The sequence below is a fragment of the Dama dama genome, chromosome 12 (genome assembly GCF_033118175.1).
Source record: "Dama dama isolate Ldn47 chromosome 12, ASM3311817v1, whole genome shotgun sequence".
NCBI lineage: Eukaryota > Metazoa > Chordata > Mammalia > Artiodactyla > Cervidae > Dama > Dama dama.
The window spans coordinates 90,900,719-90,922,716 of record NC_083692.1 but is presented as its reverse complement, the minus strand read 5'-3'; the positions used below and the strand labels follow the sequence as shown (position 1 = coordinate 90,922,716).

Here is a 21,998-nt window from a genome sequence, read left to right as displayed (position 1 = left end):
CCCTCCTCTCTACCAGTTTATTTCTCACTGGGCTCTTTCTTTTTCACTCTTTATTTTATATTGGGGTGTAGTTGCTTCACAAAGTTGTGTCAACTCTCAGGTGTGCAGCAGAGGGGTTCCATTGTACACGATACATGTATCTGTTCTTTCTCAGAGAAAGAACACGTATCTGTTTCTCTTCATAACTGGGTTCTTTCTTCACAGGAGAAAGCTTAGGTTCTCCCTCTCAACCTGCTCTATGACCTGCCATTAAAATAAAGCATAGTGCCTACCCTTCATAAGCCTTATTCTCGTCTCCTATTCACTTACACAGATTTCTGTAAAGAGAGTACTTACACATGTTTCTGTATCTCTGTCCTCCTTAAAAACATGTATGGAAGTGGATTTTTATTCACTATTTCAGGAAATATTTTAGATTACCTAGTTCATGCCAGGCAGTGTGCTAGTGAAGAGCAAGCAAGCAGAGATACTGTGCATTTTTTGCCCTCACGGAACATTCAGAGTGGGAAGCAGGTGATATAAAAAATGAGTGTGATAAGAGATAAGAAGGAAAGGTATTTATTACACTGAAGAGCTTATACCAGCTATAACGTTGAGTCAGGGAAGATATCCATGAACCAGAATTGAGCTGAGATCTGAAGATATGGTGGGAATTAATAGGCAGAAGGAGTTTGCCAGTACTCCAGAACTGTTGTTGTCAAGTTCATGCTGTTAGGTCCATGAATACTGGTGTTGTATCTGCTTGACCTCTAAGCAACGCTTGATAGAGTTGATTTCTCCTCCATTGACTCTTCCTACTTATGTGATTGTGGTTCCTTACATGAAATGATTCACTGTCATTGCTTTAAATGTCTTCTACTGTGTCAAGGGTGTGTGTATGCTTCAGGCTCCTCTGTCCATGGGATTCTCCAGGTGAGAATCCTGGAGTGGGTTGCCATGCCATCCTCCAGGGGATCTTCCCAACCCAGGGATCGAACCCACAGTTCTTATGTCTCCTGCATTGGCAGGTGGGTATTTTACCACTGGCACCACCTAGCAAGCCCAGGTGTCAAGGGTACCCAAGCTTATATCTCTGGACATGACCTGCAGAGTTAAACTTAACATATATAAAATGAAATTCTTGGCGTTCCATGTACATGTTTTTTCTCGGTAGCCCTGGAATCATTTTTTCCTTCTATTTGGAAGACTGTTTCTTTAAAGAGCAGTATATTGTTGCTTCGAGGCTAAACCAAATCTTTTGACTTCTGTTCCTTTAGTTGTACTGTTTAAAGAGTATGGCCTTCAGTATTTCTACTTTAGAAATCTGCTTACTTGATCAGTTTTTTTTTTTTTTTAAAGTGTGCCAGGGAAGGGCTAACATTTTTCACTATAAAGTTTTTCCCCGTCATCCTGATACTGGTGTTACTAACTTAATCTTTAATCTCTTTCTTGGTAGGTGGTAAAACACTACAGAGTATACAGAGGGTCTGTGGCTGTTTTTCCTGAACTGTACCTTTATTCCATATTGACATACCTGTGTAGTGCTTATGTGTACTTTGATATTAATGTTGTTACTTCTGCGACATGCACCTGGCACTGTCTCTGTCTGTTATCTGATTTTCAACTTTTCCTTTGTCCTGTCATTTTAGCTGTGGCTCTTATAAATAATACATAGCCAGCTTTTTCCTGTTACTTACTTATTCCAGAGTCCTTCAGTAGGCAGATAGGCTTATTTTTTATATACTGTCAACCTTATTTATGTCGATGATTAAATAAGCACTTTATTGGCACAAATAATTCTTAACCTAAAAATATAATTATCATAAAGGAGGAAATAAAAATTTTTCAGCACCCCAAAATAATCAGTCAAACATTTTGTTCTATGTTCTTCATTTATATTTATATATATATATATATTAGAAGGATGAAGAATCCAATAGAGGAAGAAAAGGGAAACAGGTTTCTATATTAACTGTTTTCAACTTTATTGTTAATTTAATTGTTTTGTAAATTGATAGCATTTCCTCAAGAGCAGAGAAAAGCAATTATTCTTTTAGTACCGAGAGTGCCTGACACACAAACATTCAGTAGATGTTTAAGGAATGAATAAGAGGAAGAAATGATTTTTTCAGTTTTTCTTTTTTCTCTCTAAAGATTTCTATGGAAAATGACTACCTGGGCCCCCGAAGAATTGAAAGTCTACAGAAAGAGGATGCTGACTGGCAGCGGAAAGCCCACATGGCCGTGCTGTCCATTCAAGATCTTACTGTCAAATACTTTGAAATAACAGCTAAAGCTCAAAAAGGTGAGTTTCCCAGTAAAATTATCCTTGTTAGGTATTTTTAAAAGTGAGTGGAGGGTTTTTTTCCTTAATGAGTGGTTTAAATATTTTGTGTTCACAATAGTTATAGAAAAGTATATAAAGACCATTCAGTCCTAGCAGTTAAAGAAGACCACTATTAACAAGTTAAGGTATATCCTTTCAGTCTTTTTCTAGGCATTATGTGTTAACATATATTCACCTTTAAAATAATTAAAAATAATGGGTATCCTGAGCAGATTTCAATTCTGACAATAAATGTTTAAAGTTACAGAGCTCACAGCTTAAAGGCAAAATTCCCAAGAAAACTGCCTTCCCTTTAGACACTACTTGGGGTGTCCACAGGCCATCTGTATTTGTAAACAGTAGGCTACAAATTTAGCGGTTTTGCTACAGCCCTTTTAAGTTTGAAAAATTCACTACAGTGACTCACGGAACTCAGGAAAACATAGTTCCCATTACAATTTATAAAAGATAGAAATCAAGGGTTTCCCTATGACTCAGTGGTAAAGCATCCGCCTGCCAGTGCAGGGGCACGCGTTCTATCCCTGATTTTTGGAGAGCCCGCACACCGCAGAGCAGCTAGCCCCATGTGCCACGACTGCAAGCCTGAGCTCTAGAGCCGGGGAGCTGCAGCCCCTGAGGGCCGCCCGCCCCAGAGCCTGTGCTCCGCAGTCAGGGAAGCCGCCTCCGTGAGTGCAGCTCCAGTGACCGCAACTGGAGAGCAGCCCCCGCTTGTGCACCTGGAGGAAAGCCCGCACAGCGGCACCGCTCAGCACAGCCAGAAACAAACCGGGAGGCTTCTTTAAGAAACATAGAAATGAGCCAGATGAAGAGATACAGACAAGCTCTGTCTGTCCAGGTACACTTCTTCCAACTCCCTTCCATAGGAGACCACAGAAATCTTTCCACCACTCTCTGAGAAGCAGTTTGAATTATTCATATTCATATAGAGCACTCCATATTCATAATTTTCTGCATTACCTTCATATTCCTGAGCTGTTGGAAAATAATTTCCAGTGAAGTGAGCAGCAGTTAGGTGAAAGAATACATTCTGTCAAAAGATGTTGGTAGACAAAGTATTGACTAGCTCTTATAGTAGGTAGCAACATGAGACTAAATTAGGACAGGAACTGCTCTATATACATAGTCCTTAAGTGGAAAGCGAGAGAAAAGGCTCCAGACTATTTTTGCTTTTACAGAATGTTTGGCTTTATTAAGTTGTGATTATGCTGCTGCTGCTGCTAAGTCACTTCAGTCGTGTCCAACTCTGTGCAACCCCATAGGGGGCAGCCCACCAGGCTCCGCCGTCCCTGGGATTCTCCAGGCAAGAACACTAGATTGGGTTGCCGTTTCCTTCTCCAATGCAGGAAAGTGAAAAGTGAAAGTGAAGTCGCTCAGTCATGTCCGACTCTTTGCGACCCCATGGACTGCAGCCTACCAGGCTCCTCCGTCCATGGGATTTTCCAGGCAAGAGTACTGGAGTGGGGTGCCATTGCCTTCTCCTGTGATTATAGATTCAGGTAAAAATGAGGGAAGTTGCAGACTCAGTATTTAAGCAACTAGTTTAACTTTCCTTGATTTAAAGCCACCAAAACTCCTCAGTTTCACATATCTGTGTTGAAGGTGTTGATAATGCCACCATGCCTATTCTATAGGATTGCTAGGCAGATAAATAGAATACATGGGAAAAGTACTTTGAAATTAACATAGCATTGTGTTAATATGAGTGATTGTGGTTGTGTGTGCATGAGGGAGAGAAGAAACAAAACAGACCATGTATTTGGTTAATATTGCTATGTAAAGTGAGAAAAACACTTGAATATATATTATCCTCTCATTTAATTTCCACAAGTCTTCCAAGGAGGTACTGCATTTCCTTATGTTTATCATTCAAGGGAATTTAGCCCAAGAACAGTTAAGTTTCTGTCTGAAGTTACATGTTGATGGGTACAAGTGGGAATTTAACTTCAAGCTGTCTCCTAACCTCCTGCTGATGTTTTTTACCCTACAGAACACTGCTATATTGATACTACAGTTGCATAAATATTGTCATACATTTTTTGAAGAGATAGGCAGAGATTTAAAATGACAGAATCATTTGATATGTAGGCAACATAAGTAGATGTTATTTGTTAAACCCTAAAATTAAGGATCAGATCAATGTTCAAATATGTTAGCATTTAAAGGCCACAGAAAAACAGAGAAACCAAAAGAACTATATTGAGAGATGATTCTGAGTAAGTAGATTGCTCATTTGTCATAAGAACTCAATAGATTTTTAAGACTAAATCAAGAAATAGTAATGTCCTTGAATGGAGGTAATTACCAAGAGCAGGTTCCAAGTTGGTTGCATTTGGTCATTGGGACTAAGGGTGGAGGGAGGGAGTGGAGCCCGAGAAATTGTTCTTTTCCACTATCAGCTTCTCTGTACAATTTTAATTTTTAAGTATGTTCTAGTATTATTGTAAAAATATTTTTAAATTTCATGAAATTCTGAGGCAGATGTTACTGAGACACTTTTTGCAAAGACAGTTATGATGTAGTTGCAATACAAAAGTATTAATCACTTAACCTCTGAGCATAAGAAACTGCTAGAGAATGTATATTGACCTAAAGACTATATTAAATACTTCATAATAAGATTACCTGCCTCTTTTATGATAATTAAAGCACGTTTCTGACCTGTTAAGCAGAAGGGACATAGAATGGTTGGATTCATTGTATAAGGACCCAAGATGAGCCAGCACCAAACAGTTAACTGATATCAGTTAAAACTTATTTAACCAGAAGATATTATCTGTTTGATTGTCAAGAAATGTTTCCTGGATGAGGCCTCTATTGTGGCAAACTGGAAGTTTTTCCTTTTTTGTGTGGTGGCCAAAAGTTGGGTGTCTTCCTTGGGGCTTAACTGAACTCCAACAGTAACCTTAGCAGCATAAACTTCATGATAATGTCTAGACACTTATTTCACTCTATATCATATCATTAAAATACTTTTGGAGAAGGCAAAAAGTACATGAATTTAAATAATTTTTAAATAACCTTTAATAGTTATTTCAATAGTTATTTCTGATTTCAAATAACATACCTCAGAAAAGATATGAACCTTCACAGAATAAAGTTTTATAGAAACTTTGAAATTTAATAATACTGGAAAATGTGAAAAGAATATTTTTAAGTAAGTTTTAAAGTTAACCTGAAAACTAAGTTTCATCTTCAGAAAGTTATTTCTCAGGACGATTATTTAAAATTCTTATTGGAGACTTAGAATCTAAGATAGTATTGATTTATCTAGTTTATAGGTATTTTATCATGTTATAGGTAATCTGTCATGAACTGGTACAGGTAATTTATCATGAGGGTAGGATTTGTGTGCTTATCTTTGAGTGGGTGATCATTGCAATCTTAAGATTTTCAAATTCTTTAGTATCAAGTTGTTTCATGTCTTAATGTCTCAATGTCCTTTTTAAAATTATCAATAGCTGTGTATGATCGAATGCGAGCAGATCAAAAGAAATTTGGTAAAGCATCATGGGCAGCAGCCGCTGAACGTATGGAAAAACTTCAGTATGCAGTTTCTAAGGAGACTTTGCAGATGATGAGAGCTAAGGAGATCTGTTTGGAACAGAAGAAACATGCTCTAAAAGAAGAGGTAACAAAAACCATGAGAAAAACATAAAAAATTATTTTTAATTAAGATGTGCTATATTTGGTACAAGACTTAAATATCTCTGACCCTCTGGGCAGCACTATCTTCATGAGGTGATGATAACTTTCACAATGGGGCCTATGATAGAATTGGAGTTATCATATTTTTACAGCATCCAAGCGTGACTGTAGGCAGCAGTTGTTAACAATTGTTAAAAGAAAAAGGGGCACTCATTTCCTATCTCCCCTTCAATTCTTACCACACCTTGGCAACTATTTTCTCTTTTTAGATTTGCTATTCTGGACATTTTATGTAAATGAAATCATAAGACGTGATTTTTTTCATGCTTTTCACCCCACATGATGTAATATTTTCCAGTCCATCCGTGCTGTGGCGTGCTTCATTGCTCAGTCTACTTTTTCAAGTGACATCCCACCGCATGGTTATACTACACTATGCATTTATCAGTCGATGAGCTTTTGGGTTCTTTCTGTTTTTACAGCTTCATGAATAAAGCTGTTATGAACATTTTTATACAAGGTTTTCCTTTATCTTGGTGTGAAATGCTATTTAACCTATTGAGGAGCTGCCAGACTGTTTTCCAAACAGCTGTACCATTTCCATCCTCACCAGCAGTGTACAAAATGATAGAATTTCTCCACATCTTTCTTTACATGATGACTAATACTGTCTTTTTTGTTTAGCCATCCTGGTGGGTGTAAAGTGGTGTCTTGGGGTTTTGATTTGCGTTTCTCTGATGACATTTATGTCTAGTATCTTTTTGTGTGCTAGGCCACTTATATGTCGTCTTTGGAGAAATTTCAATCCAGATCAGTTGCCCATTTAACTTTTTTTTTCATGGCTTGTGGATCTACTGGAAAGCTAGGGAGCTTCCTAAGTTCTTTACATATTCCAGCTACAAGTCTTTTATCAAATATATGATTTGTAAGTATTTGCTCCCATTCCATGGCTTGACTTGATTGGCTTCTAATATGTATCTGTGAAAGTTGTACATTCTACTCTAGAGAAGAACAAAATGTCATCACTGCTTTTATTAATATAGCTTTATGTAAAACACATTGCTTTATGAATGTGCATATGCATGTCTAACTCTTGTTTTAAAAAGACTGTATGAGGTAATCCATAATATATTATGGCTCTGATCTAGAAAGATCTTTTGTTAATGGATTTATTTTTCCCTCTTCTTATTTGCTACTATTGTTAAAGGAGAAGTTAGAACTTGTTCTGAACTTTTTCACACTATTCAGAATCTCTTACAGATTTTAGCTCCATCTCTTCTTCATCTGAGGCATTGCCACTCTAACCTTTTCTAGTTAGCTTTCTCCTTTATGTTTCTAGATATTTCTTAAGTTCTAGAACTTTAAAACTTGAAATACTAGCATTTTATTTACTCTGAAATAGAGTGCTACTCTTCATCACAGTGACTAGCTTTATTCTAACCAGAATGAATAGTACTAACAACATAGGGTGTCTAAAAGAGCTGCAGAGAGTTAGGTTTATAACTGTTTGCTATTGCAAGAACATTTCTTACTGGAATTGGTCTCTTGTGGTAGAGGAAGGGCGAGGCTGAAATGGGCCAGGGATTTTGGCATTTATCAGTGGGGTCATTTTCCCTGGGGTCATCCCAGAACCATAATAGTCTGTTTTGAATGTTCTGGATTATGTTTGAGTTCTTCAAAGGATTTGGTAAAACTGCCCGTCATTCTTGCCAGGTTTATGCTTGTTGAGTGATATAATGTATGCATTGTGATTTTTATATACATCTGTGATGATGACTGCACCAGTTTTATTAGTGTTAATTTAACACAACCACATGACAAGACAGAGACCAGATGTGATTTATTAAGCCCATCCCAAACAAATCCCTTGCTTTATGATACAGTCTTACCCTGTGGTTTAAATTAGGAAAGTGAAAGTCGCTCAGTCATGTCCTACTCTTTGCGACCCCATGGACTTAACACAGTCCATGGAATTGAGGCCAGAATACTGGAGTGGGTAGACTGTAGCTTCTCCAGGGGATCTTCCCAACCCAGGGATCAAACCCCAGTCTCCCGCATTGCAGGCAGATTGTTTACCAGCCCAAGAATACTGGAATGGGTAGCCTGTCCCTTCTCCAGTAGATCTTCTGAACCCAGGAATCGAACCAGGGTCTCCTACATTGCAGACTGATTCTTTACCAACTGAGCTATCAGGGAAGCCCTGATAAATTATGAGGAGATGTTTTTAAAAATGTTGATATGTTGCATCTCCTTAGGTTATTTTAAAAACAAAGACTCCTTCCAAATGTGACAGTGGTACGTTACATGATACAATGCTGAACTTCGAATAGCTTTTAAATTAACATTGAAATATTAAATATCACCCAGGGAAGCAAAATCCTAAATTAATCCTAAAATTAAAATTTTAACTACACTTTAGAATAAGTACCATTCTTTTTAATTTATCTCCCTTTTAACTGAGTCTTGATTATAATCTTTCTCACCTCTTTTTAGGTCACAGACTCTTCTGTTTGTAAATTTGAAAGCTAGAAGCACTCAGAGGAAAAAGTACATGTACACACAGCTTTGTACACAAATTTAGTAGGTTCTTAAATCATCTGTACCTGAGCCTTTGACCCCAGATTGTCTGCTAGTGTTCAGTTGCTTCATGGATTCACCCTGTCTGATCAGTTAGAATACATTTCCAAACTAACTTGATTTCTTGTTCTCTCCAACTAGATATGTCCTTATTTTTATTTTCAATGCAGATGCAGAGTCTACAGGGTGGTACAGAAGCCATAGCTCGATTGGATCAGTTAGAAGCTGATTATTATGATCTGCAACTTCAGTTGTATGAAGTGCAGTTTGAAATCTTAAAGTGTGAAGAGTTACTGTTGACAGCACAGCTGGAAAGCATCAAAAGACTTATATCAGGTATGATGTGTATCTTACAACACAGGTCCACAAAATACTTTTGAATGAATGATGGAATTTCCCCATGTAGTTGTTTGCTTGGATAGGAAAAATGTACGTGGATACTACTTTATTTCTTCCGTTGAGGCTAAAAAAACTTAAAGTCGAACAAGTGATTTAGTAGTTTTAACAGTTCAACTATGATCTTACCTTTGTGAAGTACTTTCTAACTTGCTTTGTTGCTTCAGCCAGAATCTGTACTCTCAAATTTTTAATTTGGGAGACAGAGTTCATAGCTTTTTACATTGAACACTTAACTCTGTTACAGATACTGGCAGATCCTCCCTCTGAGGTGTATTTCCTAATAATCACAATTTTACAGAGAAATTCAAGAGGTAATGGCTTTGCTTGAGGTTACAGAATTAGTGAGTGGAGAAGTCTGTCCGGCTCCATAGCCCATGCCCCTCGTTTCTGTTTTGTAACAGAAAAGAGAGATGAAGTGGTATACTATGACACTTATGAAAGCATGGAGGCCATGCTGGAGAAGGAAGAGATGGCAGCGTCTGTGCATTTTCAGAGAGAAGAACTACAGAAACTTCAGCAGAAAGCACGCCAGCTGGAGGCAAGACGTGGACGGGTTTCGGCCAAGAAAGCATACCTCAGAAATAAAAAGGTATAATTGCTTGACTGTAACCTTAATTTACATCTTGCTTTTATTCATTACTTAATCCTTGACCCATATCTAATAATTCTAACCTGATTTGTCACTAATGCTTGCATACCTTTTAAAACTATGTAAGAATAACGTCTTCTCAATACTTGAGCCATTATGTTGACATATGGTTGTCAGAGAATTACCCTGTTAAACACGTTAGAACAGTCAGTGGTGATGTGCTATTTGCCTCAGCCACCCAGAGGTGATTCTGCTTGGGCATGACTACAGGACTCTATGTGATGCTCTATAATCAAGTTGACTGGTTCTAACCTCACTCTTCAAGGAAATTTTTATTTATGTATACAAGAAATTCAAAAAGGCAAAATAGTTGTCTGAGGAGGCCTTACAAACAGCTGAGAAAAGAATAGCAAGGAGAGATAAGAAAGCCTTCCTCTGTGCTCAATGCAAAGAAATAGAGGAAAACAACAGAGTGGGAAAGACTAGAGACTAGAGATCTCTTCACCAAAATTAGAGATACAAGGGAACATTTCATGCAAAGATGGGCACAGTGATGAACAGAAATGGTATGGACCTAACAGAAGCAGAAGACATTAAAAAGAGGTGGCAGGAGTACACAGAATTGTACAAAAAAGATCTTCATGACCCAGATAATCACGATGGTGTGATCACTCACCTAGAGCCAGACATCCTGGAATGCAAAGTCAAGTGGGCCTTAGGAAGCATCAATACGAACAAAGCTAGTGGAGGTGATGGAATTCCAGTTGAGCTATTTCAAATCCTGAAAGATGATGCTGTGAAAGTGCTGCATTCAAGATGCCAGCAAATTTGGAAAACTCAGCAGTGGTCACAGGACTGGAAAAGGTCACTTTTCATTCTAATTCCAAAGAAAGGTAATGCCAAAGAATGTTCAGACTACTGCACAATTACACTCATCTCACACGCTAGCAAAGTAATACTCAAAATTCTCCAAGCCAGGCTTCAACAGTATGTGAACCATGAACTTCTAGATGTTCAAGCTGGATTTAGAAAAAGCAGAGGAACCAGAGATCAAATTGCCAACACCTGTTGGATCATCCAAAAAGCAAGAGAGTTCCAGAAAAACATCTATTTCTGCTTTATTGACTATGCCAATGCCTTTGACTGTGTGGATCACAACAAACTGTGAAAAATTCTTCAAGAGATGGGACTACCGGACCACCTTACCTGCCTCCTGAGAAACCTGTATGCAGGTCAAGAAGCAACAGTTAGAACTGGACATGGAACAACAGACTGGTTCCAAATTGAGAAAGGAGTACATCAAGGCTGTATATTGTCACCCTGCTTATTTAACTTATATGCAGAGTACATCATGCAAAATGCTAGGCTGGATGAAGCACAAGCTGGAATCAAGATTGCCGGGAGAATATCAATAACCACAGATATGCAGATGACACCACCCTTATGGCAGAAAGTGAAGAACTAAAGAGCCTTTTGATGCTAGTGAAAGAGGAGAGTGAAAAAGTTGGGTTAAAACTCAACATTCAGAAAACTAATATCATGGCATCTGGTCCCATCACTTCATGGCAAATAAATGGGGAAATAATGGAAACAATGAGAGACTTTATTTTGTGGGGCTCCAAAATCACTGCAGATGGTGACTGCAGCCATGAAATTAAAACATGCTTGCTCTTTGGAAGAAAAGCTATGACCAACTTAGACAGCATATTAAAAAGCAGAGATATTACTTTGCCAACAAAAGTCCGTCTTGTCAAAGCTATGGTTTTTCCAATAGTCATGTATGGATGTGAGTGTTCGACTATAAAGAAAGCTGAGCACCAAAGGATTGATGCTTTTGAACTGTGGTGTTGGAGAAAATTCTTGAGAGTCCCTTGGACTGCAAGGAGATCCAATCAGTCCATCCTAAAGGAAATCAGTCCTGAATATTCATTGGAAGGACTGATGCCGAAGCTGAACTCCAATACTTTGGCCATCTGGTGCAAAGAACTGACTCTTTGGAGAAGACCCTGATGCTGGGAAAGATTGAAGGCAGGAGGAGAAGGGGATGACAGAGGATGAGATGCTTGGATGGCATCACCGATTCAATGGACATGAGTTTGAGTAAGCTCCAGGAGTTGGTGATGGACAGGGAAGCATAGCATACTGCAGTCCATGGGGTCTCAAAGAATCGGACACAACTGAGTGACTGAACTGAACTGATAAAAGTGTGTACCGATTTAATTTATAGTTTTCACTCTTCATTCTTATATTAAACTAAATCTGAAGTAGGGAAAGTTAGCCATATAGATTCTGCACATTTAAACTTTGTCTCTGATCTCCTGTGAGTGATTACACAGGGCTCTGCAAATGGTCTTGTCCCCTGCCGTCCCCTTTCCCTGCCCCCAGACCCCCAAGTTCAACAGCTGATGTGACGGAACTGCAGGGGAAAGGAGGAGTGACAAGGCTGGCAAGAAAGGAATTAGAAACACTGTTGTAAAAGGAAAGATGACCCATGCATACTGTTTGACAGATAAGATGACTCTCTCTGTAACAACACCCTGCATCCCTTGTCTGCATTTCAGCATTCCCAGGGTCACAGGCTCCCCGGTTAATCTGGCATCCATGATAGAATTCCACACCCAGGGGTGGTTCTTTGGCTACAAGTAAATCATACCCTGCCTGTCCTCTTGAAAGAACAAAGATGATCTCTGACTGTCCCATGAGGACTTGAGGTCTATCCTTTGTGATTAAACTTTTCAGGAAGAATAAATAGAAACAACATTGTTCTTTTATATCTTAATTCTTCCAGTAGCCAAAAAGCATTCTCATACTTGAACATTCCTTTATCCTATTTACTGTGACTATTTCACTGCAAAAATGTTAGTGATACTTACTATGAGATGTTGCTTTGGATCCTGCTGGAGTTACTGGGCAAACGATGGCATATGCAACATTTCACCTTTCTAAAGTAAAAATAAATAATTTTGAAACACACCTGAGCTCTGTTCTAGATAAGGAATTACAGACTTGTATCCTCATTTTTATAACCAAGGGAACTAAGTCTGCCCAAGGGAAAGTGGCTAGAATGGGTCAGAGATAGGATTCCATCCAAGGTCTGTGTGACTTGGAAACCTGTGCCTTTGTATCACTACGTCATGCCACTTTCCCCTGTGGGATTGCTTTGGAGAGGCTCATTTCATGATCAGTACTTTTTAGGTAATAGAGTCAACCCAGTGTGGGTGAAGATAGGAAAGTGATAAAAACAGTTGCTTTAAAATACAGCTTCCTGGCTTGAAAGGCTACTCATATACGACTTAATGAGGTTAGAAGAGTGATCTTTTGGTATAATTTGAAAGTGTTGGAAATTAATGTTAACCCTTCTATCTCTATAGGACCCAGAGAAAATGAGGACAGCCTGGTACTACTGGAAAGTTGCCAGATGATAGGATCGTGCATTATTTTGTAAAGAGCACATACCTCTTATTTAATATATTTTCATGTGATTAGAATTAGCATATCTGTATTATACTTTCTTGTCCTTAAGGTCTCTTTTTAGCTTTGAAATCTACCTATGACCAGAAGATTCAGATTTCATGATAGTGTTTAAACCAATCCTGGCAAAATCATGTTCTTTAATTCACCAGAGAGCACTTAAGAAACAGAGTTTAAGAGTTATATATCCATTTTTGTTCAGACTATTTTAAAGAGTATAATAATATTTAGAGTCTTCTGGCCTAAATCTTCAGATTTGAAAGAGGCTTTTAAGAGTCCTGTGTACCCTTCCACTCTACCATGGCGATTCCTCCTCTTCCAAAAAAGGGAGAAACCAGGAATTCTGTAGTTTAATAAATGAGTTTTTTAAGTTACTAATTCATGCTGGTTTATGCTGCTTCAGTATTCCAGGTGAGAAACCAGAGGTGGCTTACTTGATATTTTATTGTGTAGGTATATGTTAAGATTAAAATTTAATTTACTCACTTGTATTAAAAAACACATTTCATGTATTTTTAGGAAATTTGTATTGCAAAACACAATGAAAAATTCCAACAACGCCTTCGGAGTGAAGATGAGTATAGAACCCACCACACAGTACAACTAGTAAGTTTGCATTCTGGAAAACTTAGAATAAAACTTTGAATTTTGCATATCTCAAAGTGAATAAAATCTACAGAGATTAAGAAAATGTTATAGCTAGATGTGAGCATTAGTGGGAAAATTGGTTCCAGGATACTTGCCCTGCCTGCATCCCTCAATCCCCAAAATCTCTGGATGTGCTCCAGTCCTTTAAATAAGCTAGCATAGTACTTAACGTATAACCTGCACACATCCTCCTATACTCTAGATTACTTATAATACCTTATATAGTGTAAATGTGATGTAACTAGTTGCCAGTGGGCGAATTCTTTGAATTCTGCTTTTTGGAACCTTCTGTGTTTTGTTTTGTTTTTAAACCTCCCTGCATATTTTCAATCCAAGGATGTTTGAATCCAAGGATGTGGAACCCACAGATTCAGAGGGCCAATTATGTATATACTTCATTATAGCACAGTTTCCCCTACCAGTAAAATTCCACACAAAAATGTTAAATTTGTTACAGTCTGAATCAACATTGACATCATTACCACCCAGAGTCCATAGTTTATATCCTTAGTGCTTATCCATATATTTTGCGAAATATATGACTTGAATCCACCATTACAGTATTGAATAATGTATTCACTGAATGTGTTCACTGCCCTAAAAATTCCCTGTGCTCCACCTCTTCATACCCTTCTCTCCACAAACTCCTGGCAACCACTGATCTTTTTGTTTTGCCTTTCCCCAGAACATTTAATTGGAACCACACACTTATATAGCTTTTTCATATTTGCTTATTTAACTTGTAATTTGCACTTAAGGTTCCTCTGTGTTATTTGCATGGCATGGTAGCTTATTTCTTAGCACTGAATAATATTCCACAGTGTATTTGTTCATTCACCTAGTGAAGACATCTTCCTTCCAAGTTTTGACAATTAGGAGTAAAGCTGATAATGTGGAAATGGTTTTGTGTGTACATTAGATTTTCAGCTCTTTTGGGTAAATTGCAAAGTGTATGATGGGGTCTTAGGGGAAGAGTATGCTTAGCTTGTAGTAAACTGCCAAACGGCCTTCCAGAGTGCCTGCACCATTTTACATTCTCACCAGCAGTGAGTGGAGTTCCTTTCACTCCACATCCGCACCAGCATTTAATGTTGTCAGTGTTCTGGATTGTAGCCATTCCATTAAGTGTGTAGTGCTATCTCATAGCTGGTTTTAGTTTGCAGTTCCCTAATTGTATAATGTTGGGCATGTTCTCAGACGGTTTATCTGCCATCTGTACCTCTTCTTTAGTAAGTGTTACTTTTTCATTTTTAATTAGGTTATTTGTTTTCTTCAGGATAATAGCCCCTTTCAGATATATCTATTGAAAATACTTTCTCCCAATCTGTGACTTGCCTGAACAGTATCTCCCAAAACAGTTTTTAATTTCAATGAAATCCAGCTTACCAAATCTTTGATGTACCATTGATGTTGTATCTAAAAAGTCACCACCAAACCCAAGGCCATAAATTTTCTCCTATGTTATATTCCACAAGCTTTATAATTTTCCATTTTACGTTTAATTCTGTGATCCATTTTTAGTTAATATTTGTGAAGTGTGTAAGGCTAAATTTGTCTTCCCCCTCCCCATTTTCTTCTTTTTTAAATGTGGATGGCTAGTTGCTCTAGCACCATTTGCTGAAAAGACTGCAATTTTTCCATGGAATTTTCTTTGCTCCTTTAAGGATATATTGATTATATTTGTTTGAGCTCTCTATTCAGTTCCATTGAACTAGTTTCTTTTGCCTCTCCAAAAAAACTTTAAAATAAGAGCTGAGATTTTGATTAAGATAGCACTGAATGTATAGCTCAAGATGGGAGTAGTTAAAATCTTAACAGTAGTGAGTCTTCCTATACATGAACAGAGAATCTATTTATTTAGTTTTTCTTTGATTTCTTTTATAAGAGTTAAAAAACTACATATAGTTATATATGGGCTTAAATTGGAGAAAGGAAAACCACTAGTAGGGAAAACCACTAGACTATTCAGGTATGACCTAAATCAAATCCCTTACGATTATACAGTGGAAGTGACAAATAGATTCAAGGGATTAGATCTGATAGACTCAGTGCATGAAGAACTATGGATGGAGGTTCGTGACATTGTACAGGAGGCAGTGATTAAGACCATCTCCAAGAAAAAGAAATGCAAAAAGGCAAAATGGTTGTCTGACAAGGCCTTACAAATAGCTGAGAAAAGAAGAGAAGCAAAAGGCAAAGAAGAAAAGGAAAGATATACCCATTTGAATGCAGAGTTCCAAAGAATAGCAAGGAGAGATAAGAAAGCCTTCCTCAGTGATCAGTGCAAAGAAATAGCGGAAAACAATAGAATGGGAAAGACTAGAGATCTCTTCAAGAAAATTAGAGATATCAAGAGAACATTTCATGCAAAGATGGGCACAATAAAGGACAGAAATGGTATGGACCTAACAAAAGCAGAAGATATTAAGAAGAGGTGGTAAGAATACACAGAAGAACTATACAAAAAAGATCTTAATGACCCAGAGAACCACGATGGTATGATCACTCACCTAGAGCCAGACATCCTAGAGTCCGAAGTCAAGTGGGCCTTAGGAAGCATCACTACAAACAGAGCTAGTGGAGGTGATGGAATTCCAGTTGAGCTATTTCAAATCCTCAAAAGATGATGCTGTGAAAGTGCTGCACTCAATATGCCAGCAAATTTGGAAAACTCAGCAGTGGCCACAGAACTGGAAAAGATAGGTCAGTTTTCATTCCAATTCCAAAGAAAGGCAATGCCAAAGAATGTTCAAACTACTGCACAATTGCATTCATCTCACAGGCTAGCAAAGTAATGCTCAAAATTCTCCAAGCCAGGTTTCAACAGTATGTCAGCCGTGAACTTCCACATGTTCAAGCTGGATTTAGAGGAGGCAGAGGAACCAGAGATCAAATTGCCAACATCCGTTGGATCATCCAAAAAGCAAGAGAGTTCCAGAAAAACATCTACTTCTGCTTTATTGACTATGCCAAAGCCTCTGACTGTGTGGATCACAACAAACTGTGGAAAATTCTTCAAGAGATGGGAATACCAGACCACCTGACCTGCCTCCAGGGAAACCTGTATGCAGGTCAAGAAGCACCAGTTAGAATCGAACATGGAACAACGGACTGGTTCAAAATTAGACAAGGAGTACATCAAGGTTGTATACTGTCACCCTGCTTATTTAACTTGTGTGCAGAGTACATCATGCGAAATGCCGGGCTGGATGAAGCATAAGCTGGATGCAAGATTGCCGGGAGAAATATCAATAACCTCAGATATGCAGATGACACCACCCTTATGTCAGAAAGTGAAGAGGAACTGAAGAGCCTCTTAAGGAAGGTGAAGGAGGAGAGTGAAAAAGCTGGCTTAAAACTCAGCATTCAGAAAACTAAGATCATGGCATCCGGTCCCATCACTTCATGGCAGAAGGATGGGGAAACAATGGAAACAGTGACATTTTATTTTCTTGGGCTCCGAAATCACTGCAGATTGTGACTGCAGCCATGAAATTGAAAGATTCTTGCTCCTTGGACAAAAAGCTATGACCACCCTAGACAGCATATTAAAAAGTAGAGACATTACTTTGGTGACAAAGATCCATATAGCCAAAGCTATGGTTTTTCCAGTAGTCATGTATGGATGTGAGAGCTGGACCATAAAGAAGACTGAACACTGAAGAATTGATGCTTTCAGACTGAGGTGTTGGAGAGTCCCTTGGACTATAAGGAGAACAAACCATTCAATTCTAAAGGAAATCAGTCCTGAACATTCATTGGAAGGATTCATGCTGACGCTCCAATACTTTGGCCACCTGATGCAAAGAACTGACTCACTGGAAAAGACCCTGCTTCTGGGAAAGATTGAAGGCAGGAGAAGGGGACAACAGAGGATAAGATGGTTGGTTGGCATCACCAATTGATGTACATGAGTTTGAGCAAGCTCCAGGAGTTGGTGATGGACAGGGAAGCCTGGCGTGTTGCAGTCCATGGGGTCACAAGGAGTTGGACACAACTGAGTGACTGAACTGAACTGAGCTGATAGTTATATATAAATATCCATCAGTTCATACCTAAACATATCTGAAAGTTTTCTTTCCATATAGATCTTGTACATATTTTATTAGATTTATACCTAAATTTGTCTTCTTTTTTGGGGTGTGCCAAGAATTGATGCTTTTGAACTGTGGTGTTGGAGAAGACTCTTGAGAGTCTCTTAGACTGCAAGGAGATCCAGCCAGTCCATCCTAAAGGAAATCAGTCCTCTGAATATTCATTGGAAGGACTAATGCTAAAGCTGAGACTCCAATACTTTGGCCACCTGATGCGAAGAACTGACTCATTGGAAAAGACCCTAATGCAAAAGATTGAAGGGGGAAGGAGAGGGGGACGACAGGATGAGATGGTTGGATGACATCACCGATGCGATGGACATGAGTGTGAGTAGGCTCCAGGAGTTGGTGATGGACAGGGAAGCCTGGCGTGCTGCAGTCCATGGGGTCTCAAAGAGTCAGACACAACTGAGTGACTGAACTGAACTGAATGTAAATAGTGCTGTAGGTATAATATAAAAGGTTTTTTATTCCAGCATTTCATTATTGTTTTATTAGAAAGAAGTTAGCTAATTGGCTTTTATACTAGGTTAGCCTAATTTGTGGTCAACCCAATATGTCAACCCTATACCCTGCAATTTTCCCATTATTTCTAGTCATATTTTTTTGGTTCTTCTTTCAGATTTTATATATATACAGTCATGTCATATGCAAATAAAGGCAGTTTAGTTCCTTTGAATGCAATTTGTATACCTTTTATTTATTTTTCTTATTGCATTCACTAGGATTTCCAGTGTGGTGTTGAAAGGAGTGATGAGAAATTTGTCTTTTCCTGATCTGTTAACAAGAAAGCTTCTAATTTGTTGTGATTGAGTGATGTTAGCTGCTGCTGTAGGGGTTTGATGTTTTCCCTCAAGATCATTATGGCACACAGCTAAAACTCTTGAATTTAAACACATAAAAAGTAACCAAACTACCGGTAAGCTGTAAAATAATCTTAAATTAACAGAAAGTTTCTTGTGTTTTTGTTTTTCATTACTGTTTTCATGGGTCAAGAGCTGCTTTGTAAGGAAGGTCAGACTATGGGCCAGCTTAAGAATTTGGTGAATAAGAATGCCTCCTGTCATTACTGTTGGCAGCTGCACTGTCTGCTTGTTGTTAGACTCCACACTTAGGATTTGTTTCTTCTTACGTGAAGATTGTGGATTCTGATAAAACACCAATACTTTTGTGAATGGAATAGCTAATTAGCTTCTTAGAATGAATGAGTGTCAAATCCTTTCTCAAAGAATTTTATGTGGCAAAGATGAGTAAAAACAAGGAAGTTGATATTGGGGAAATGTCAAAGATAAATGTTATCTGCCTCATGTTAGTAATTTTGCCTACTACTGACTTTGGGTGGAATACCTCATTGTAGGAGAACGAATCCACCTTTGTTTAACGTGCAAAGCTAGAGGAAAATGAAAGTTGGCTTAGATCAAATCTAATTTTAAACCACCTTTATCAATCTACAGATGCATACACACACACACACAAGTGTATATAGCTCATAAGTTTTAACTCTCATGAGATGAACATATGCATGCAACCAGCACCCAGGTTGACAAAGTATTGACAGAAACTCAGAGCTCCTTGTGTCACCATCTAATAAGTATCCTCTAGCCACCCCCAAAAGGGTTGACTGAGTGATTAATACACACCACTCCCCGCCCAAAGGGTAGGTTATCTTCATTAAATGACTTGCCAGTAGCTAGCAAGGGGTGGAAATAGGGGGTGGTAGTCAACCCAGGCCTGTTGTTTTCAGTTGCAGTAATACTGTGCTCTGTGAAAAGTCCATATAAACCCATTAGTTCATACCTGAACATGTCTGAAACTTTCCATTTGGTGTCTTTTAGATAATAGTAAGATCTGACTCTGGATATATCTACTAACAGACCAGCAATATGATTGACCAGTTTTATTTCTGAATTTCAACTATTTCTGAAACTCCAACTATTTGTTTATGTTTAGAGATGCAGATTCACAGTTTGAAATGCTGAGTATCTTTTAGATAATTTTTTTCTCAAGTACTAAGCCCTGTATTCGTTAGATTGCACCCTCTAAGTACAGAAAACTCTATTCATCTCTGAGACAAGACCTTGGAAGACCCTTTGTCCCCAAGCATTCTGTGGCCTGTATCCCAGTGTGGGAAGGGACATGCCCATTCCCATTCTAGGTGGTCACCACATGTGCATGTGAGAGTTTTTCATTCCTTCCTTCTGCTGGCTCAGCTTTGTAAATGGAACTGAATACAGAGAGGGTTGAGGAGTTGGAATAAGTTCTTGCCTCACTGTGTTCTTGAGCCATTCTGGGCTTTCCTCTCTAAAGGAGAGACTCTGCATGCGATCTTTATTTCTTTTAATGAACTCAAGTCATATCTTTTCAAATTTTCCTATCTGGAAACCTTAAGCATTATATGTGGCAATCTGGACTGCCTGACTTAACCTACCAACAAATGGCTTTTGCAAACTCCCCCAGTGAGAGCCCTCTAAAGGGAAAGGGTCTTCTTGACCTGCCACAAGAAGAGATGGAAGAATGTTCATCTTTACTCACCTTTGCCCCACCCTGATCATGAGTCCAGAGGCTGATTACTATACAAAGGATCGAAGCCATCTACCCAAGAGAGAAAAGCGGTCTCTGCTGTGTGTGATAGTGCATCCCTCTGGGGAAGTGGTTGCCATAGTAGCACTCTTCAGTGCATCCCGTCCACGAGGACCACGGATCTGTCACCTGACCTTCAGTAGTGAGGCAGTACCTCCTGCCAAGAGTTCCACTTCCTTTCCTCTAGGAAGAGGACTTCATGTTTAACTTGACCAACATTAGGTGGGTGATAGTGTATTCCCAGTTTGGGATTAGGGAATGGGAAGGAAAAAAAAAAATGAGATACTAAGACACAGATTTGTAGCAGGAGGTACAGGTTCAGTAATAGTAGACATGATCTGCAGAACACCAGGCCTAACCTATATATAATATCTAAATTACTAAGTGGTTATTTTTTATTTTTAAGATCAACTATTAATATTTGAGTTAGCAGAATAGAGCAGCTAAAGCTAGAACCACAAATATGAAATATTTTTCAGTTCAGAGAAAATATTATTTTACTTCGCAGAGTAAACATCTTTTAATTGGTACTACATGCAGAAAGTGAAACAATTTCATTTCTATTTCAAGCTAACAGTGTTTCATGCCACAAAACATTGCTTTACATATCATTCTTTGGAGTAATACAGCATATATATTGAGAGAACTCTCCTTTTTTTCTATTAATGATAAAATACAGTGGGACACATCATAATGGAATTACTGTTAATTTTTTTTTAACCAGAAAAGAGATAAATTACATGATGAAGAAGAAAGAAAAAGCGCCTGGGTTAGCCAAGAAAGGCAGAAAACACTGGATAGACTTCGAAATTTTAAACAGGTAGTAAAAGTGTGGTTAATTTATTATTATTCATTGCTTTTTAAACCGAGTTACATACATACTCCTACTGTAACATCTCTTTGATGAGAAAAATTTTATTTTCCTTTTGTTATTTAGAAAACAATTGCAATCATGGCAGTCTTGGCTTACCATTTCTGTGGTATAAGAGGAATAGTCAGGGCCTTTGGGAAGTCTGGATTCCTCTTCAGTTTAATAAAAGTTAGCTAGTAACTAACCATCCATTTCAAGCATCAACTTGTTATTAATTCTGTGCACATCAGCCTGTGGTAATAATCTGACCAGTGGGAGAATTAGAAGATGATCAGTATACATGAGAAATGCCTTAGCAGGTCTCTTGCCAAGCTAATCCATGACTCCAGACAGTGACACTACAGCAGCTAAGCATTTCCTGGGAATGTGCTTAAACTCGGTAGTTTCAGTTCTTAGCAGCTAGCATTTCCTAGGAATGTGCGTAAACTCGGTAGTTTCAGTTCTTAGCAGCTAGCATTTCCTAGGAATGTGCGTAAACTCGGTAGTTTCAGTTCTTAGCAGCTAGCATTTCCTAGGAATGTGCTTAAACTCGGTAGTTTCAGTTCTTAGCAGCTACTCAAGAGCCTTGCTTCTCCTCTTTATTCTGAAGGATCTCCTTGCAGGAGAAGGAGGCTTTTGAGCAAGTGAAAGAGTAAGGTGGGAATGGGCTCCTTAACAGAGGAATGAGCCTTGTATTAAGAAAATGTTGTTTACCAAATGCATTATGGGTATGTTGTACCCTAGTAAAAAGATTGCAGCTCTATTAGTACTTCTAACAAATTTTATCATTTTCTTTTTTTTTTTTCAGTAGGTTGATTC

At 38.4% G+C, this 21,998-nt stretch overlaps 1 protein-coding gene across 2 annotated transcripts in view; it reads left to right on the top strand.

The window, feature by feature from the left end:
- The window catches only part of JMY (junction mediating and regulatory protein, p53 cofactor), a 70,763-nt gene that overhangs the window by 35,202 nt on the left and 13,563 nt on the right, over positions 1-21,998 (top strand). Inside the window, exons 3-8 of one of the 2 annotated variants that reach the window (XM_061158098.1) lie at positions 2,134-2,284; positions 5,785-5,954; positions 8,719-8,884; positions 9,349-9,536; positions 13,527-13,613; positions 21,054-21,149. In XM_061158098.1, coding sequence (XP_061014081.1) covers positions 2,134-2,284; positions 5,785-5,954; positions 8,719-8,884; positions 9,349-9,536; positions 13,527-13,613; positions 21,054-21,149 — 858 coding nt within the window. The remainder of the gene's footprint in view (positions 1-2,133; positions 2,285-5,784; positions 5,955-8,718; positions 8,885-9,348; positions 9,537-13,526; positions 13,614-21,053; positions 21,150-21,998) is intronic. The other variant, XM_061158099.1, reaches the window with a different exon arrangement.